The sequence below is a fragment of the Cyclopterus lumpus genome, chromosome 21 (assembly GCF_009769545.1).
Source record: "Cyclopterus lumpus isolate fCycLum1 chromosome 21, fCycLum1.pri, whole genome shotgun sequence".
In the NCBI taxonomy this organism is placed as follows: Eukaryota; Metazoa; Chordata; class Actinopteri; order Perciformes; family Cyclopteridae; genus Cyclopterus; species Cyclopterus lumpus.
Window position 1 is genome coordinate 13,203,018 of NC_046986.1, and position 18,529 is coordinate 13,221,546.

An 18,529-nucleotide genomic window follows, 5' to 3' on the forward strand; every position below is an offset into this window, starting at 1 on the left:
ATTTAGATTTAGGTACAGTATTTTAAGCTACTTATATGCATTATTAAAAAATCTGTAGTGCATCAAAAGTGCAAACAATAGTTTGCACAGCGGCCCCCGCAGCACACAGGTGGAATAACCAAAAACAAGTGTATTAAAATATGTCATGTAGATCTTTTTTTTAACCTCAAATTACATTTTTGCCATTTTTATCTTCAATTCTGTGATACTCACCTTGACAATTGTTACAAAGATAAACTACCACGGACTGATACAGAGTCAGCAGGAAATGTTTTATTTTCTCTGCCTTATGTCTAGAAACATGTTTCTATTAGTTTCCACCAGTTTCCTGTTGCAGGCATTATTCAAATTAGAATTAAGCTGAAACAGAGTTAGTTAACGCAGAGATGACGAGAACAATACCCCCTTGGGTTTTAAAATACAATCTTTCCAGTCGTTTCACTCCACAATGAGCTATGTACACACACTCACATACATAGAAATACACACGCATGTATCTTTTGTCATGTCGTTAAGTGTCAATCAGCAGGTAGTAGCCGTTGTGGGCAGAGAGCGATAAGTGCATCATGAGGAATTGACCGTTGACCTGTAGGAATAGATGTACAATGACATGTTACACATTATCAGTAATGCAGTAAATACTGTAGGCATCACCAGGTATAAACACAACTCCTTAGAAAGATCACAGAGCTTATGGGGTTTATGGGGCAACTTTCAGGGTGCTTCAGGTTCACGCTGGTTCTTTACCTCACGGCAGGGCTAGGGCACAGCACAGCAAGAGCCAATCAGGTTAGCTTGTGAAGGCCTTGAAGTCTGAGTCTGAAACAGGAAGCAGGGAGTGTAAGACAAACACAAATAAGTCAAAATAATCTGGTACAATAAAGTGTGTCTGTCACATTCATAATTTAAAAAAGATGTTGCTTTGATGTCACTGTGAGATCTGTTTACAGCAAAGAAGAGGTCAAGATAGGCATTAGAAGGTGATATTAACATATCGGTTAGTTATGAACAAAGTGAAAATGTAAGCGGAAAAGACTAGCAGAAAATACAATGATAGCAACGTGTGAAATAATATGCTGTGGCTATTTCAAATGTGGGTAACACTTTATAATAACTACACGCTATGAAGCATTAGTTAAGCATGAGTAAACACTTAATTCATCATTTATAAAGCATTGTTCCACACTTTATAAATGATTAATTCACCATTTGTAAATTAAGTATTATATAATGCTTCATAGCGTGCAATTATTATAAAGGGTTACCGAGCCATAGGACCAGAGAGACTTCTCTAGCTTGTGAGGGAGCATAAAGGGTCAGTATGGGAAGTAAATAAGGACACATTGGTTTGAACAACTAACCAAGAGAAAAGAAAATGTAAACATACAGATCAAGTTATGTTGGCCCTCGTTTTAAAATGTAATTATATGCGGTCATTTCATTCCTTTTAAAATGGCTGTTTTAGAAATCCAAGAAAGACCAGGTCCAGGAAGAATGGTTCAGATTGAATGAAGGAAAACGTCACTACGGTTCATTTCATGTATCGTTGTTAGTTTAGTAGTAATGATACTATTAGTATAGCATGAAATCAGTGACAATTAGTGATAAATGCAGAACTATTACTGCCATATTCTGAAATCAAAAATCAAAAATCCCAATTATCCTCTTCAGCTCAATCTTTATTTGTTACTTCCCTTTTAACAATCTGAAAATAAAAATCCAAAAAACACACTTTATGTAGTACAAAAAACAGACGGATATATATTTGCAAGAGGAACCATCTGCCTCTTCTCATTCTCTCTCCATACGCAATAAATGTTTGAAGAGGAGAAATGATAAGCAACTGAGAGACAACAGTAATTATTAGAATATTGTAAAAAATGGTAACGTGTTATCACAGCTGTGCTTGACTTTTGCCAGTGATGATAGTCATCTTTTAAAGTGAAAGCAGATTCTTAATATTTATTTGAACTATTATTGCAATCTTATTTCAGCAGTCAACAAACAGGCTGTGTAGTTGTGCTCACTACAGCTGAACCGGAGCAGGTGGGGTTAAGTGTTTTGCTTCAGGTTGCAATTAATCCACAGATGTTGACAGATGTTCCCCTACCCTGACAGTTCAAACAAGTCAAAGGTAAAGTAGAACTAGCATTGATTTGGAGATGAAGCCCCATATTTATAAAACTTCACACAGCCATCACAATGCAGTTGAATTCAACCACTCGTCCTCTCAGGACACCTGACAACACTCCCAATAACTAAGGTAATGCTTTGACATTCGCTTTGCTTTAAACACACAAGTGTTTTTTCTAACTTGGCACATTTTCAGCTGTAATCCAAGCAAATTAAACACAGTAAAGTAGTTAAAACACACAAAGGCACCAAAAGGATAGAAATATGAAAAATATGATGTAATGATTCATTGTAACTGTGGTTTACAATCAGTTCTACTGCTGTAAACATTGCAAACTGTGCTCCAACTTCATAAAGTGCTGCCTCCCCCAACCTACAATCAGACCAAGCAATCATAATATTTTAGTAAGGGTATAAAGGCCAAGAGATGTACTTGAATGATGCGTTCAACTGGGATGCCGGAGTGTATTTACAAAGAGTATTTGCACAGTGTGTGTCTGTGCTTCTGACTACTTTTTGCTTATATATATATATATATATATATATATATATATATATATATACATATATATATATATATATATATATTCTAACAAGCTTTTAAGTAAGTAAATAAGTAAGATTTGTATCAACACTCTGCCCTTACTCAGATTTAAATCACTAACAACTTGGCCACATCTGAATTCTTCTGAATCCCACTCTTTCCATCTGCATAAATATTGGGCAAATTCACATACTTTCAGAAAAGTTGCTTTGCAATCGATTTGATATCATAGCTGTATTTTGGCAAAAATGGAAATGTTACCATTGACTCACTCTCTCTTTGAGAAGTTGTAAAACTGCAGTAACACTTTGGGATCAGTTGGGCCACTGCCTTAAATCAAGAGTCTGGCAATTACATAACATTAGAGTCGGCCTGTAGGCAATTATTAAAAAATAAGGCATTGCAAATGCACACACGCACACACACACACACGCACACACACACACTGCATTAGCACATAATACACCCACACTTCTTTTTCTTTTTCACACTGCCATTATTATTTTTCACGGCAGGTTCAAACTCCTCTTCACTGCTCTGGCTTAGAGGCGTAGTGTTGGCAGTTGTGGATGACTCAGGAGAGAAGTCTGGTTCCCTGGTTGCCTTTCCCTCCTTTGCCCGCCCAGCTTCAGGCCCTGAGCCCATTTTAAACTGCCCCTCTTCATCTCTCTCCCTTGCAAGCACCTTTTCAGTATTAGCGGCACAACAATGTATAGTCTTAACAACCCCGCCTCCTTGATGGCCACCACCTTTGTCACTCATGGCTCTGCCCACACCCCCAGCACCTGATATGAAGTTGGTAGCAGCTGCTCTCTGCTGGGCTTCCATTTCTGACAGGCTGCATGCCAAAGCCATCTGCAGGTCTTCATCTTCTTCGTCATCCTCGCTGCTGCCCGTAACCCCGTAGTTGTAGAAGGGAGCGGCGCTAAGTGACCGGTGTGTCGGTGCAGAGTGAGGGCTGGGGTGGGATCTGTCAGAATCGGCAGGTGATCTGTTTTGGATGTGTGGCTTTGGAGGTGTGGGGCGGGGCTGTCCAACCCGTCGGCTCAGCTCCAGAGCGAGGGCCATTTCATCCTCCACACCTGGGAACAATGCACAAAACAACACAGGTGTGTGAGGCAAATGGACTCGTACTTATACAGCGCGTTTCTTGCGCTTTAACACTTCAATGTCATTCACTCATTCACAACCATTCACACAGTGAAGGCAGCTGCTGCAATGCAAAGTGCCACCTGGCCATCAGCACTAACTAACATTCATACCTATTCATGCACCACAGGCACAGCCTACGGGAGCAATATGGAGTTAAGTGTCTTGCCCAAGGACACAACGACATGTAGAAAACATAAGTCAGAGGAGCTACATTCTGGAGGATTGGCCCCGTGCCACAATTATCTTAAATTACCTTCAATACCAAAACCTCTCTTTGAAAATAAATAATCATTTCTGTCATTGTTAGATCTGACTCATTTTTTTTGAACGTGGTACTAATTTGGGAGAATTTGTTAGACTCAATTGAGAATAATTGGACTTCTTTTATAGAAGCACTACAAATTCACTGAGACCGTTGAATTATTGTGGACCAACATAGTTTGAAGAAAGTGAAGGGAAATAAAATGATTCATAGACATGATACATTCAATGTGTAGCGTCTTACCATTAATTAGGACACTCTTTAACACCCCATCCTCCTCAATCTCTGTTCTCTCCTGCCCATTCTCCTTTACCCTGTAAGCAGGGCAAATACAGAGAAAATGGTATGTAACATTTCTTCATCAATGTGTGTGTGTGTGTGTGTGTGTGTGTCACTGTGGTACGTATGCTAATTAACATAAATGCAGAGCTAATCTAAGGTCATATGTATACTAACTTATTAAGGGTACAATAATATCTCTACAGCCATACATTATGTTTTTTTTAAAAATAAAACAATATCCAGTTTCACTCAAATAAAATTCAAAACACAATGTGAAGAACAAATAATAGTTTGCCACACTGGTTTTGTATATGACATTTTCAAAATGTCATCACACTCTAGGCAAGATCCAACTGAGCTACAAACCAGTGTTAATCCTAGTTTTAGTCTAGTTTAAGTGATGCATGTTACATTGGCAGGTTTTTTTAAATGTGGGGAAATTAAACTGTACATTTATGAACATTTTCAGATCATTAGAACAAATAGTTCACTTTAATGCCTGACTGCATCCCTGTTGGAATACAACTAATGAAATATTTGACATGACTGTATTTCCCAGGTTTGGTAAGCTTTCTAAGGACGGCCTTACGTACTTCTTGGTGGAGGTGCGTTTTCCATTTACGATACGAGTGGAGGTAGAAACTGATTTGAAGTTGCCCATCCCTCCGCCCATGCTGTCCATCCCATCCAGACCACCAGAGGAAGAGGAGAAGGAGGTAAAATCAGCTGAAGAAGGACAGATGATCAGGTGGGGAAAGCAGAAGAAGAAGAAAAAGAGAGAGTAGTATCACTGCTTTGACAACATGGAGTGTAATCTACATTTTACAATAACATGTTAAACGTTACTAACTAACTTTGTCTCAAGTGTCGATTTTAACAGACGGCAGTGTTTTCCATGATACAGGGAGTTAGAAAGTCTGGTAGCCTTCTCTCTCATCTCTTGAACAAAAATAAAGTTTACATGTTGACAAACTCAGTGCCCTCATATTTCACTGGACTATTCCCCATGAGCTCTTACAGCTGCCCTCGCTGCGGTGCGTGCAATTGCCAAAACTCCCAAACTGAACCAGATGAAAATATGATGCAAATGTTCAGCGCCTCTGCTTAAGTTGTGGTCACAATATGATACGCCGTGTCAAATTTAACAGCTACAGTACAGGAAGCTGTATTCGCCATGCGAATATGAGCATGTAACTGTTCACCTCGCGCTGAAGGAAAAGAAAAGAACCGACTGGGGCCGAGGCGAGAGGACGAGCCTCCAAAGGATGAGAAGTCGTCTGGATGAGAGAAAGAGAAAGACACTTATAATTACTTATATACAAAATAACTAAGAAGTTAGACTTAAGTAAAGCAATGGGATCTTGTCTTTTTGGGGCATATGGTGTTATTATTGCTCAACAAGTGAAGGAATACAAAAAGGGAGATTTTCCCACAAGTAGGATAATCCCAAAGTTTAAAAAAATTCCAGAGAGGATGCATCAAAAAACTGTCAAATTTAAACTGAAAAGTACTTCAATAATAGTATTGATTTCCCCCCATGCCCATAATGTAAATAGCTTTCAAACAAAATATTCCTAAGAAATCAAGTCCAAATGATTATTGTGTAAGACTTACCAAAAAAGTTAGCAAAAGGATCCTGGCTGCCAAAAAACTCTCTGAAAACCTCGTCTGGGTTGCGGAATGTGAAAGTGAATCCTGGCAAATCTGATGAAAAGTCTGAGCTGGAGGAACCTGGAAAATGAAGGTTTCAGGGTCAGGAGGGTGAAGAGCAACCAAACGAGAGAAAGAGACAACATATTAGGGCTCAAGTGAAGGAAATGTAGGGGGCATTAGGAAACATAAGGAAGGAAATAAGTGGAGAGGCATAAGCATAGAGAGCGAGGGGAGAAGAAGGAAAGGTAATGAATGCAATCATATCATAACTTTAAAACCTCATGGGAGCCGAGTTTTATTTACCTGTGTGTCGAATCTTTTCATTTCCATATCTGTCATATGCATCACGCTTACTCGCTGTAGCAGAGGAACAGAGTGCAATTTAACGATGGAATAAGAAACAACAGACACCACATGTCTCTCTCTTGTGCAACACAAATTAAACAAAACATGTACGACTATTGGAAAACTGATCTATGGGTTCTGTGAATGAAGAGTCAGACATCTTAACACAGAGATTCAGATTCATTACTCACAGCATCAATAAAAATCCAGTCCCAACAGCCACTTAACACACACACACACACACACACACACACACACACACACACACACACACACACAATGCCCTGACTTACTGTCAGATAGGACTTCATAGGCCTCCGACAGTTCTTTGAACTTTCTCTCTGCTTCCTCTTTGTTGTCAGGGTTTTTGTCTGGATGCCATTTCAGTGCCAGTTTCCTGTACCTGAAAATCACAGTACATCCATTGACTCATAGATACAAATACATATATAGATGAATAAAGACATAGTACTATGGTCTCTCTACAACAACAAGCAATGCACGATGAAGAGCCTTGAAGAAATAAGACACCAGGGAGACCATACTATGCTTTTGAGAAGTCTGTATTTATCATACCAGTGGTTCTCAAACCTCTATTTATAGGTTTAGCTACAATGTATAATGAGATATTGTATTTTTTCATTTTATCCCTTGTGTTCTGGATGGGAATGTTTTTGTGGTCGGAAGTTCATAAAATCCAGACACATAAAACTAAGAAACTGCTAATTTAAGACTTATATAACCTGGCGATGTTAAGTAAGAATGTGAACTAAAAATATATTTTCAGAAGCTGGATTTTAGATTGAAGTGAAATATACCTTTATTGTTAATAAAATATTACTCCCTGGATACTCACGCCTTCTTGATGTCATCCTGAGAGGCGGTTTGGGACACTCCCAGGACGGTATAGTAATCCACCATGTTGGCTCCGGTCACTACTCACCACACCGCCCCCCTGACAGAAAAATAGTTTTCTTTTGAATACAAAATATACTCAACTCTGATTGGAGACATCCTGCATTTACCAAATTCCTGTCTGATTACTTTAAAGGAAAGTGGTAATATACACAACAGGGGGAGTATAAGCAACGACTAAAGAAGACAATGTATAATGTAAACCTAGTTGTTTATCATTCTGTACACCAAAGTGTTGGCAAATACAGATTATGGAAACGTGTAATTGGAATTTTTTGGAATTAGATCATGTTTTTCTTTTCACTTATTTTGCCACTATAGACCAGTTCTTGGGACTGTGTGTCAGTCTGCAGGCAAAAGTAGGTCGACATCTCCTTTACTATCTTGTTAGTTTGGCTACATCTCTTATATCAGGACATGTTTTCCTATTCGTAAATGTTGTTTGACGGCGTCATGTAATTCCCAGCATGCTCTTCCCAGTTTTTACTAGTAATTCTAAACACCTGTGTGCTGGTTGTTAGTTAGTGTCTACGTGACAATAATATCTGTTTCTCTTGGTTTCGCAGTCAATGATATTTCCCTCAACCGATTGTTTTCCTTATGAAAAACAAAAATTTTTGACGAAGAAGTCATCATATCAAGTTCAGCCAGCATGTGATGGGCATTGACAATATTGTTTTTTTAAAAGCTGCTGTTCTTCGAGTCATCATGAGTCATCATCATGCATCACATGAGCAATGAGCAATGACTAGTTGACTGACATATCTTTTAAGACGAGAATCAATACTGTGATTAGTCTCACATTCAAGGCCATGATTAGTGCTTAGGTAAGGGATAATAATAGTCAATGTGGTTAGCGCTGTTTTAATGTTTATTCTTGAAAGGACCTGTGTCTTATCTCAGATACATGCATGACCTGACTCATACAGGTTCCAATAGAGGCTAAATGACCTATAGATGGATGCTCACGCATTATTCATTCAAATGTTAAAATGTTATCCTTTTCAAAATAGAATTAAGTCATACATTTTCAACTCACTTGGAGGTGTGCCCTAAGAAATAATAAGACCTCAGTGCAGTCAGTACTTCCACTATAGCCACAGTCAGTCACCATGCCAATCTCATTAGTGGACTTGAGTGGTTTTAGGGCTGAAGGGGACTTCCAGACTGAGATCAAACAACTAGACTTAACTTTCTATGCCCCCTCGGGAAACAGCCATGCGCTCACTCAAGTATAATTACTATGTTATTTCTAGCGTCATGACATCTGACAACTGGTGCTGACATGACAGTCGGCCTACACAAACTTACAGACACGGGCAGATGCACCCTATGGCGCAGGTGCAGTCTATATTCAAGTGGACATGTAGAATTAACGTTAAAAGGGATTAACATGATTTGTCTGTGTTTTCCGGTTGACACAATAGTTCCTATTATGGTAGCGTTAGACGACGAATATATCTGCAACAACTACATCGTGTATTGACAGTGGGGGACAGGCGCATTCACAACCAGCCATTAGCCAAAGCCACACAGACCTACCGTCTCGGTTTTTTCGGGATATTAGTGAGCAGTTTAGCGGCCTGTCCGCCGCTTTGGAGCGACAATGAATGACGGCGTCTCTGGTATGCGCTCCCCCTCTCTGCTCTCCGTGACAGCCGCACATACAGCCTCCTCACTTCAGGGCTCCTTCTCTACACCGACACAAATACTACTAAGACCGCTGCGTGTCTGCGGTGTACCGCTTTGCCTCTGCGGTCTACTCTACGGTCCCCACCGGGGGAAAGAAAAAGAAAAAACGAAACAGGCGGACGGTCAGCCCTGCTGGCCCCCGTGCGCTGTTCTAAGCCGCACGCGCTACGTCACTATCAGCTGGGAGAGAGAAATAGAGCGACTGGAACGTGCGAGAGTTTGGAAGCGTCGCGGCGGACCCGCCCTGCCTGTTGCTCCGTGCTAATGTGGCTAAATGAAATCGGCAACTCGTGGTGGTATAGTCGCGGACACATAGGACGTTACTACCGCTAACCTTTCAGCCAGACATAAACCACATTATCGCGTCTCGGTTTTTCTAAATAATTTCATGTCACTGTGTTACCAAAGCAGTAGTGAAATGTTGGCCAACTGCTAAGGTAAATATGTTGATGGACTTGTACTTTACTGGAGTATTTCCCCATTAAACATTTACTACACTATCTGCAATAGTTTGGACATTTATATTTAATATAGGCCTACATACACGTGGCCAGAAGTAGTCAACATTGGGGATGACCAACTTTAACCGTAACATGCTTCTAACGCACTTATTATGAGTATAATTATTGTCCAATAATATAATACTAAATAATATAATAATAAATACATTTTCGCAAGGGTGATTTTGCTGCATAATAATACTATAATACATTAAGCCATTTTACTGATAATAGTTATGTTCTTATGATCTTGAATACATATTATACTTTCTTAAACTCACCGTTGAGTGAGAGCACAGTACTTACATTCAGTAGAACAGAGAAGTGTAAACAAGTGGGCTTTCGGCGTGTGACTCATCGGGATCACAAGAGCTCACAGACTGGTCAGCCAGGTTTAAATGACCAAACATCAATAGGACTAACAAATGAACTTGCACAACTTTACTAGCTGGTCACCTTGTTCCCATCTAGTGGCTGAGAGAAGCAACTGCAGGTAGCCTACAAGGCCGGCCCAGCCCATTGTGTACTTTGTGGATTATCATCATGGCACAAAAAGGCAGGAAAGACCGAACATTCTGAAATCCAGCATTACACTGCATCATTTATATTAATTGTCAATCTAACAAAAGGTATAATCTGCAAGCGCTGTAACAATTCTATACATACTTCATCAGTATGGGATCACTTTAGATAACGCAGTAAGTGCTTATTAGTCTCTAGGCTAGCAAGGTATTGGGCGATTGTTGTTGTGGTAATCTAGAACAACATATTTGCTTAATAGGCAGCCAATGCTATGAGTTCATGAATGATCACAATTCATAATTTAAAAGGTTCATGAGAACATTTTATTGATAATACTGATATTCATTACTGACCACAGTTTGTCAGAGTATTGTTGGGAATGTGTCACATTCATTGTAACTTTTGGAATATGTGATAGTAAACCCTGGATGATGTTTGGCCCTTCAATACTCCTCTCCCTCTTCATCCTCCTCTCCCATGCTGTCAGTGCCAACCTCTTCATAATCCTTCTCCAGGGCAGCCATGTCCTCTCTGGCCTCTGAGAACTCTCCCTCCTCCATGCCCTCCCCAACATACCAGTGGACGAAGGCTCTCTTGGCGTACATGAGGTCAAACTTGTGGTCGAGACGAGCCCAGGCCTCTGCGATGGCTGTGGTGTTGCTCAGCATGCACACAGCCCTCTGCACCTTGGCCAGGTCTCCTCCAGGAACCGCCGTTGGAGGCTGATAGTTGATGCCCACCTTGAAGCCTGTGGGGCACCAGTCCACAAACTGGATGGTGCGTTTGGTCTTGATGGCAGCAATGGCGGAGTTGACATCTTTGGGCACCACATCACCACGATACAGAAGACAGCAGGCCATGTATTTACCGTGCCGAGGATCACACTTCACCATCTGGTTGGCTGGCTCAAAGCAAGCATTGGTAATGTCAGCAACAGACAGCTGCTCATGGTAGGCTTTCTCTGCAGAGATGACTGGAGCATAGGTGGCCAGAGGGAAGTGGATACGAGGGTAAGGCACCAAATTGGTCTGGAACTCTGTCAGGTCAACATTCAGAGCTCCATCAAAGCGAAGTGAGGCTGTGATTGAAGACACAATCTGGCCAATGAGCCGGTTCAGGTTGGTGTAAGATGGCCTGTCGATATCGAGGTTCCTGCGGCAGATGTCGTAGATGGCCTCGTTGTCCACCATGAAGGCACAGTCGGAGTGCTCCAGGGTGGTGTGGGTGGTGAGGATGGCGTTGTAAGGTTCCACCACTGCGGTGGAAACCTGGGGCGCCGGATAGACGGCAAACTCAAGTTTTGATTTCTTTCCGTAATCAACAGAGAGTCTCTCCATCAGCAGGGAGGTGAAACCTGAGCCAGTACCTCCACCAAAGGAATGGAAGATGAGGAATCCCTGCAGGCCAGTGCACTGATCAGCCTGTAATGGTAAGAATGTAAAAAGCGATTGGCAAAACATTTAGTCGTACAAAAAACAAGTTGAATGTACTAGAAACTTGCACCCTCAGCTTTTCTCACCAGTTTACGAGTCCTGTCCAGAACCAGATCAATAATCTCCTTGCCGATGGTGTAGTGTCCACGAGCGTAGTTGTTGGCAGCATCTTCCTTTCCTGTAATCAGCTGCTCAGGGTGGAAAAGCTGGCGGTAGGTTCCTGTACGCACCTCATCTATAAAAGGAACAATTGCAAACAGGAATAAGAGCCAATATTCCTGAGGTATGAATGTTATAAACATTATATTTCCTCAAGAATGTAAACTGTAATGCTTTGTTTTAAGTACAGATTGTCAAGAGTGTACATACAGTAGATTGTATCTGTTATAAATTAGGACTTGTAAAGTCAAGTGTATTTGTAAGTTCATGTTTATTTAGACACTAGTTACACATTACTGACCGATAACAGTCGGTTCCAGGTCGACAAAGATGGCTCTGGGAACATGCTTTCCTGCCCCTGTCTCACTAAAGAAGGTATTGAAGGAGTCGTCTCCTCCTCCGATAGTCTTGTCACTGGGCATCTTTCCATCAGGCTGGATCCCATGTTCCAGACAGTAAAGTTCCCAGCAAGCATTGCCCATCTGGGATCCGGCTTGGCCGACATGCATGGAAATACACTCCCGCTGAATAAAGAAGGGAGAGAGGTTGGTTAAAGCAAGCTAATACATTATGAGATGTTCATTTACTATCCAAATGGAAGTTTCACTGCATTGCTTTAACTGTTTTCTGATTCAACACTAACTATGTTCAAATGTCTTGGGACCTCTTCAGTGTATGTCGGGTCAGCTCACAAGAACATCCAGTTAAGTGGTTTCATGGTTCACGTTTGTAATAAGAAAGACAAAAGAAACAAAGACAATCTGGATTGCATTATTGCTCCATGGGGGCAGATGTTATTTCTTTGAACTTCATGTCTAATGACAATCTTTGGTATGATGTTTGCACTCAGTTCGGCGCTCAATCGAAATGTTGACTCTTAAAAACTGGTTTTGGAATGCTGAGGCTTTCAGCTGCTTAAAGCGCCGACGAGTGAGCCAGCGTTTAAAAGAAAGCAGCTGTTAGATTGTCCATTCTGCACTTTTTGTTGCTCAATGGGAACAAAGCAAACGTGGCCAGGAAATGTAGCTACAGATGAAATGCACTTTTAAAATCCCTGAACACACATTCCATGTATTTTCCAAGAGAAAATAGAACGTAAACTAAGGCACTATGTGGCAGACAGGCCATGTCCCAAGAAGATGAAAAAGCTTCCCCCATTTCTCCATCCTGTATCTCCTCCCTCTCCTCCCCCCCTCCCCCTTTGAGTCTCTCTCCTCCCCCATCCTGTCCTGCTGCAGTGCTGTGTAACTGTCCGGGATGTCTCCCTCTCTCTCTCTCTCCCTCTCTCCACATCTTTCTCCAACCAAAAACTCCTAACAGCTGCAAAATGGCTGCCAACTTACTCATACTGCCGAGGCCAGACCACTCCTCTTTTCTCTGTTCTTCCTATCCATCCCCCACTGCCACGATTACCCAGATCACTCCCGAATAGTTACGATTACTTTAATTCGTCAACAAATACATAAGACTCCACTATTTTGATTTCCTTTAGTGGCATATGTTTCCTTTTTCATGACCAGCTGAAGTTCATGACAGAAAAAATGACAAAGCAGTCCAACTCATGTAGTGTCTGTCATGTGACCTAGATATTCCAAGAGTAGAGATGACTTATGGAGTCGTGTTGTCATACATTACTATCCCACGGCATGCCTCTTCCTGAATTCTCACCAGACATGCCCTAAAAGGTTTCATTACATAAATCCCACTGAAAACTACTGTCACTTACTAAGATAAAGCTGCTGTTGGATCAGTAAGCTTAAACTCCCTAGCAGAGGCCTTATGAGAATTAAAGAGGCATGGCTGTTTAATCCGTCTAATGCTGAGAAACACAGACAAAGGGAGGCTGAAGGGAAAAGAGAGTGGAAATTTCAAGGCTACGTCATCAGCCAAGCTGTTACTCACCATTTTGTCTGCTCGTCCTTCGACTGACGTTGAGGATTCAGATACAAGGCAGAAGTGTGGAGGAGAGGGAGAGTCAGGGTTTATATAGACAAGGATGTGGAGGGGGCAGGCAGGAAACCACAGCAAGCAGCTGCATAGCTCATTGGCGGGAGGGAGCAGCGGTTTAAAAAAAAGAAAAGAGAGGGAAGTCCCTCTTACGGTCGGTCATGTTATCCGCCCTTTCATTTTTCTGCTTTGTCTGTCAGTTTGAGATTAGATGCTTATGTGTGCAAAAATAACCCTCTTACATTTTCTTTATGATCAATTTACCTCTATTTCATCATGTTGTGTGCATGAGAGTTTAAAACTTATATTAGTTATGTTGTGAATTTATCAGCATGCAAAATGTTCACCCCCGAAAATGTCTCAGCAGATAATATAAAGTAGATGTGTTTAACAAGGACTGTGCTTGTGATTTGTACAATTAATGCATTTGTCTGCACCCACATCAACACACATACCCTTTGTCTGTATATAATCGTTTAATTCACAATCACACAAAGTTGACGTGGTAAAAGGGAAGAGCCAATGAAGGTCTTTATTCTTAAAAATGAAATGTAAAAGACAAATGCTTTAATGGGAGGAAAAATAAATGGTGAGCGGTAAAAGCCCTTACAATAAATGTGAGATGACACAATTGACATGGAAATATGCAATGTTTCAGTTTAATCCATTCATTTAGAATACATCGCTTTGTATTCTTAGCACAAAAGGGTAAGAACAAGGAATGTTGTCTGCCAATCCTAGGCATAACTTTTCTCCAGCCCTCTTAGGATCACAGGGCTGTGATTCATACATTACTGGGATCCTATTGTTGCTGCAGGCCACTGTCTGAGTATGAGCTACACAAACAACACTAGTCAGTGACTTGGTCAGTTAGTTCTCTCCCTCCTGCTCTCACACAGTCACAGCTGAATGGTATATAGAAACTGACATAGGAGCCCTTTCATTACTTACATTCCACATGGGAGAGGACAGTGGGGGGAGGAGCACAAACGAGAGGGTTTGGTCTAAGTTTCTCACACTGATATGACAGAAAGAATACAACTTTAAATGTCCAAAATAAGAGGTTTGACCACAATGTTGAGGATTTAAGGTTTTCTTTGTGTCACAGTATGCAGAATGTACTCCTGAGTTCCTCAAGGTGCAACATAGTTTAAGGGATACTTAAGATGTATAAATCATTATTTGAATTCACCATTTTGCTCTGTTTTATAATAATATTAATAATAATAATAGGGTTCATTAAAATGTGTTATTTTCTTAACCAAATTGTTGGTTTGTTCATACAATTGACCTGAATTGTTCCTAACTACAAAAGACTAAATACAGGAAAGAATATACTGTACATTTTCTTTGCCTTAACTGGAGGCCTAAGAAAGGTCAGTATTCCTCTCCCTCATCCTCCTCCTCTCCCAAGTTGTCAGTGCCAACCTCTTCATAATCCTTCTCCAGGGCAGCCATGTCCTCTCTGGCCTCTGAGAACTCTCCCTCCTCCATGCCCTCCCCAACATACCAGTGGACGAAGGCTCTCTTGGCGTACATGAGGTCAAACTTGTGGTCGAGACGAGCCCAGGCCTCTGCGATGGCTGTGGTGTTGCTCAGCATGCACACAGCCCTCTGCACCTTGGCCAGGTCTCCTCCAGGAACCGCCGTTGGAGGCTGATAGTTGATGCCCACCTTGAAGCCTGTGGGGCACCAGTCCACAAACTGGATGGTGCGTTTGGTCTTGATGGCAGCAATGGCGGAGTTGACATCTTTGGGCACCACATCACCACGATACAGAAGACAGCAGGCCATGTATTTACCGTGCCGAGGATCACACTTCACCATCTGGTTGGCTGGCTCAAAGCAAGCATTGGTAATGTCAGCAACAGACAGCTGCTCATGGTAGGCTTTCTCTGCAGAGATGACTGGAGCATAGGTGGCCAGAGGGAAGTGGATACGAGGGTAAGGCACCAAATTGGTCTGGAACTCTGTCAGGTCAACATTCAGAGCTCCATCAAAGCGAAGTGAGGCTGTGATCGAAGACACAATCTGGCCAATGAGCCGGTTCAGGTTGGTGTAAGATGGCCTGTCGATATCGAGGTTCCTGTGGCAGATGTCGTAGATGGCCTCGTTGTCCACCATGAAGGCACAGTCGGAGTGCTCCAGGGTGGTGTGGGTGGTGAGGATGGCGTTGTAAGGTTCCACCACTGCGGTGGAAACCTGGGGCGCCGGATAGACGGCAAACTCAAGTTTTGATTTCTTTCCGTAATCAACAGAGAGTCTCTCCATCAGCAGGGAGGTGAAACCTGAGCCAGTACCTCCACCAAAGGAATGGAAGATGAGGAATCCCTGCAGGCCAGTGCACTGATCAGCCTGTAATGGTAAGAATGTAAAAAGCGATTGGCAAAACATTTAGTCGTACAAAAAACAAGTTGAATGTACTAGAAACTTGCACCCTCAGCTTTTCTCACCAGTTTACGAGTCCTGTCCAGAACCAGATCAATAATCTCCTTGCCGATGGTGTAGTGTCCACGGGCGTAGTTGTTGGCAGCATCTTCCTTTCCTGTAATCAGCTGCTCAGGGTGGAAAAGCTGGCGGTAGGTTCCTGTACGCACCTCATCTGGAGATAGACAAACGGTAGACAGATTTATAAAATGTGCTTCACTTAAAAATGTTTCTACAATGTAAAAAAAGGAAAATTTCATATCGTATCATTTTCTATAAAATGAAAATCCCAATCCCTGTATTCTATCTCTGTGTTTTATTGTTAACATGAACATTTGTATGCATTTATTGTAAATATCTGAACGTGAGGTTCTAGCAGTCATCCTTGTGTTTTACATCTTGATAATGTTGTTAAATTAAGCCATTTTCAATCAACAATTTAATGTTACCAAAGCCTAAACTCAATGTCAATTCTCTAATACACACATAGTTGTTTAAATAATAAAATTACATTAATACATGAAAAGATTCAAACAATGAAATATATCATCAGCTTTATAACACTGACCGATGACAGTTGGTTCCAGGTCGACAAAGATGGCTCTGGGAACATGCTTTCCTGCCCCTGTTTCGCTAAAGAAGGTATTGAAGGAATCATCTCCTCCTCCAATAGTCTTGTCATTGGGCATCTGTCCATCTGGCTGAAGCCCATGTTCCAGACAATACAGCTCCCAACATGCATTGCCAATCTGAGCTCCAGCTTGGCCCACATGAATGGAGATACATTCACGCTGCACAGAGAAAATTGTACATTTACTTTACACATATCTGCTTCACTTGATTTTATTTAACTGCTTAAATCCAGTTATCATATTCTAATTCACTCTCTGTCATGGGCTGAAGCAGATACAAAAAAAAACTTTTTTATATCTCACACACACAATTATTGTTAAAATGCAGTACATATATACTTAATAAATACAGTAGTAAGTATTTGCAGTAAGTTTCAGGTTGGAAAACCACAACTTACCATAGTTAATGTCTCTTCTCCAAAGTCCAGGTCTGGGTAAGAACATGTAGTGCTGGAGACAGCTGTGCTACTCTGCTTTTTTATACCTGCAGCTTAAGGTGAACAGGGATTTGATCTGCGCTGTAATCAGAGAACCTACTGATGAGACCAGGATAAGCTCATCCGCTTGACAGACATACACAATGCAAAAGGAGGTCACCACCCTATTCATTGTGTGAGTCTGTGAGTAGTGGTGTGTATGTGCACATCATATTTCAGAAAGTAGAAGCACAACCCTAGATTAGGGGAAGGTAACCTGATGTAATTTCACCTGGCAGTTTCTAATATATCACTTTATGATGTAGCTTATGGTAGAAAAGTAACACTCCGGTTGCTTTGAGGTTGCTTTTTAGTATGACATGTATGATGAAGTAAAAGACTCTGATAAATAATCACACTGCTCAAGTTTGTCACTGTCAAATAACAGTGTACCATATGCCAGAATGTACAACAATTAGACTGTGATCTGTGATGTAGTTTTATAGAAACAGAGACAAAATCTCCAAACTCTTAACGCCTGCTCTGAATCAATCTGTACAGTCTAACCTAGTTATTAAAATGAAATCCCTTGTTAGTCAACCCTACCAGTTTACCACAATATTTTCCTAAGTTAAAATTAACTATTAGTCTTTATTAAACAATACATATTAGATCTGCTATTCCTTTCCTATTCTGAAACCTAGACGGACTACATCAGGTGAGTAAACAGCAACTGGCTGTCGGATTGGTTTCACTACATGCAACATCAAAGTCAACCACAGAAAGAGTGGTTATTTAAGTCCACGATGGTACCTGGGTATCACACACATCCGCACCCGAAAGGTTGTATTTACATTTCAACATGAGTTTCAGTTAGCAGTAACTGCATGTACCCAATTTATTATAACTAAAACAAGCTAAATCACTTTCAAGACCAAAGGGCATCCACTGTAATATGAGAATGTTGATTCATTCTAATCTACCATCTCGAGATATAACACTGTGGCTTGTCTGTTCACACGCATCATGTTAACTTCCTCTTTACTGTCACAAGATGCATGAGGTATTGTCTTAAAAAAAAAGCAATGAATGTCAGTCAAAAGTCTGTTGGTTGTGAACATATGTGTGGCAACCAAGAGTGATGCCAAAGCGTCAAATGCATCACCATTTTTTCAAGTCAGTCAGTTTCTGCTCCGAGGCTGTGAGACTGATCTGTAACAAATGGGAATATTGACGTTGGCATCACATTCTTTTGACAGAGCTCAAAAAGCACTATTGTGGAAATGAAAATGTCAAATTAAAACTATTTGGTTCCACATGGGTGCTTAACACATGAACCTGCAGCATGTTTTATTACCTTGTAGGGAAGACCAGGTTTTTATATAATGTTTATTATATTATTTATTATATATATTTTGTTCAAAATATAGCAACTATGAAGACTTTTCTACCAAACCTTTTGGGCTGGTTCATGCTCTGTGAGTATTGTTAAATATCACAAGGGAAGCCTGAACC

The 18,529-nt window shown here is 41.0% G+C and overlaps 3 protein-coding genes across 7 annotated transcripts; all 3 read right to left on the reverse strand.

The window, feature by feature from the left end:
* Window positions 1–253: 253 nt before the first annotated feature.
* On the reverse strand, window positions 254–9,909 carry dnajb2 (DnaJ heat shock protein family (Hsp40) member B2). Of its 5 annotated transcripts, none has more exons than XM_034562569.1 (11): window positions 9,785–9,909; window positions 7,228–7,326; window positions 6,665–6,774; window positions 6,330–6,383; window positions 5,988–6,104; window positions 5,576–5,650; window positions 4,967–5,099; window positions 4,335–4,405; window positions 3,463–3,759; window positions 748–819; window positions 254–586 (listed from the first exon to the last, which is right to left on the reverse strand). In XM_034562569.1, the coding sequence occupies exons 2-10, from the start codon at window positions 7,290–7,292 to the stop codon at window positions 791–793; spliced, it is 951 nt and encodes a 316-aa protein (XP_034418460.1). In that variant the 5' UTR covers window positions 7,293–7,326; window positions 9,785–9,909; the 3' UTR covers window positions 254–586; window positions 748–790. The 5 variants fall into 5 exon arrangements, with proteins under 5 accessions (XP_034418460.1, XP_034418461.1, XP_034418457.1 ...); XM_034562570.1 differs by lacking the exon at window positions 9,785–9,909 and adding an exon at window positions 8,829–9,245; XM_034562566.1 differs by lacking the exons at window positions 254–586; window positions 748–819 and having other exon boundaries at window positions 2,663–3,759.
* A 388-nt stretch (window positions 9,910–10,297) lies between these two features.
* Window positions 10,298–13,623, reverse strand: LOC117751049 (tubulin alpha chain). Its single transcript, XM_034562561.1, has 4 exons — window positions 13,495–13,623; window positions 11,894–12,116; window positions 11,520–11,668; window positions 10,298–11,421 (listed from the first exon to the last, which is right to left on the reverse strand). Exons 1-4 carry the CDS (start codon window positions 13,495–13,497, stop codon window positions 10,444–10,446), a joined length of 1,353 nt encoding a protein of 450 aa, XP_034418452.1. The 5' UTR covers window positions 13,498–13,623; the 3' UTR covers window positions 10,298–10,443.
* A 785-nt stretch (window positions 13,624–14,408) lies between these two features.
* Window positions 14,409–17,014, reverse strand: LOC117751050 (tubulin alpha chain-like). Its single transcript, XM_034562563.1, has 4 exons — window positions 16,997–17,014; window positions 16,535–16,757; window positions 15,993–16,141; window positions 14,409–15,894 (listed from the first exon to the last, which is right to left on the reverse strand). The coding sequence occupies exons 1-4, from the start codon at window positions 16,997–16,999 to the stop codon at window positions 14,917–14,919; spliced, it is 1,353 nt and encodes a 450-aa protein (XP_034418454.1). The 5' UTR covers window positions 17,000–17,014; the 3' UTR covers window positions 14,409–14,916.
* Window positions 17,015–18,529: the final 1,515 nt, after the last annotated feature.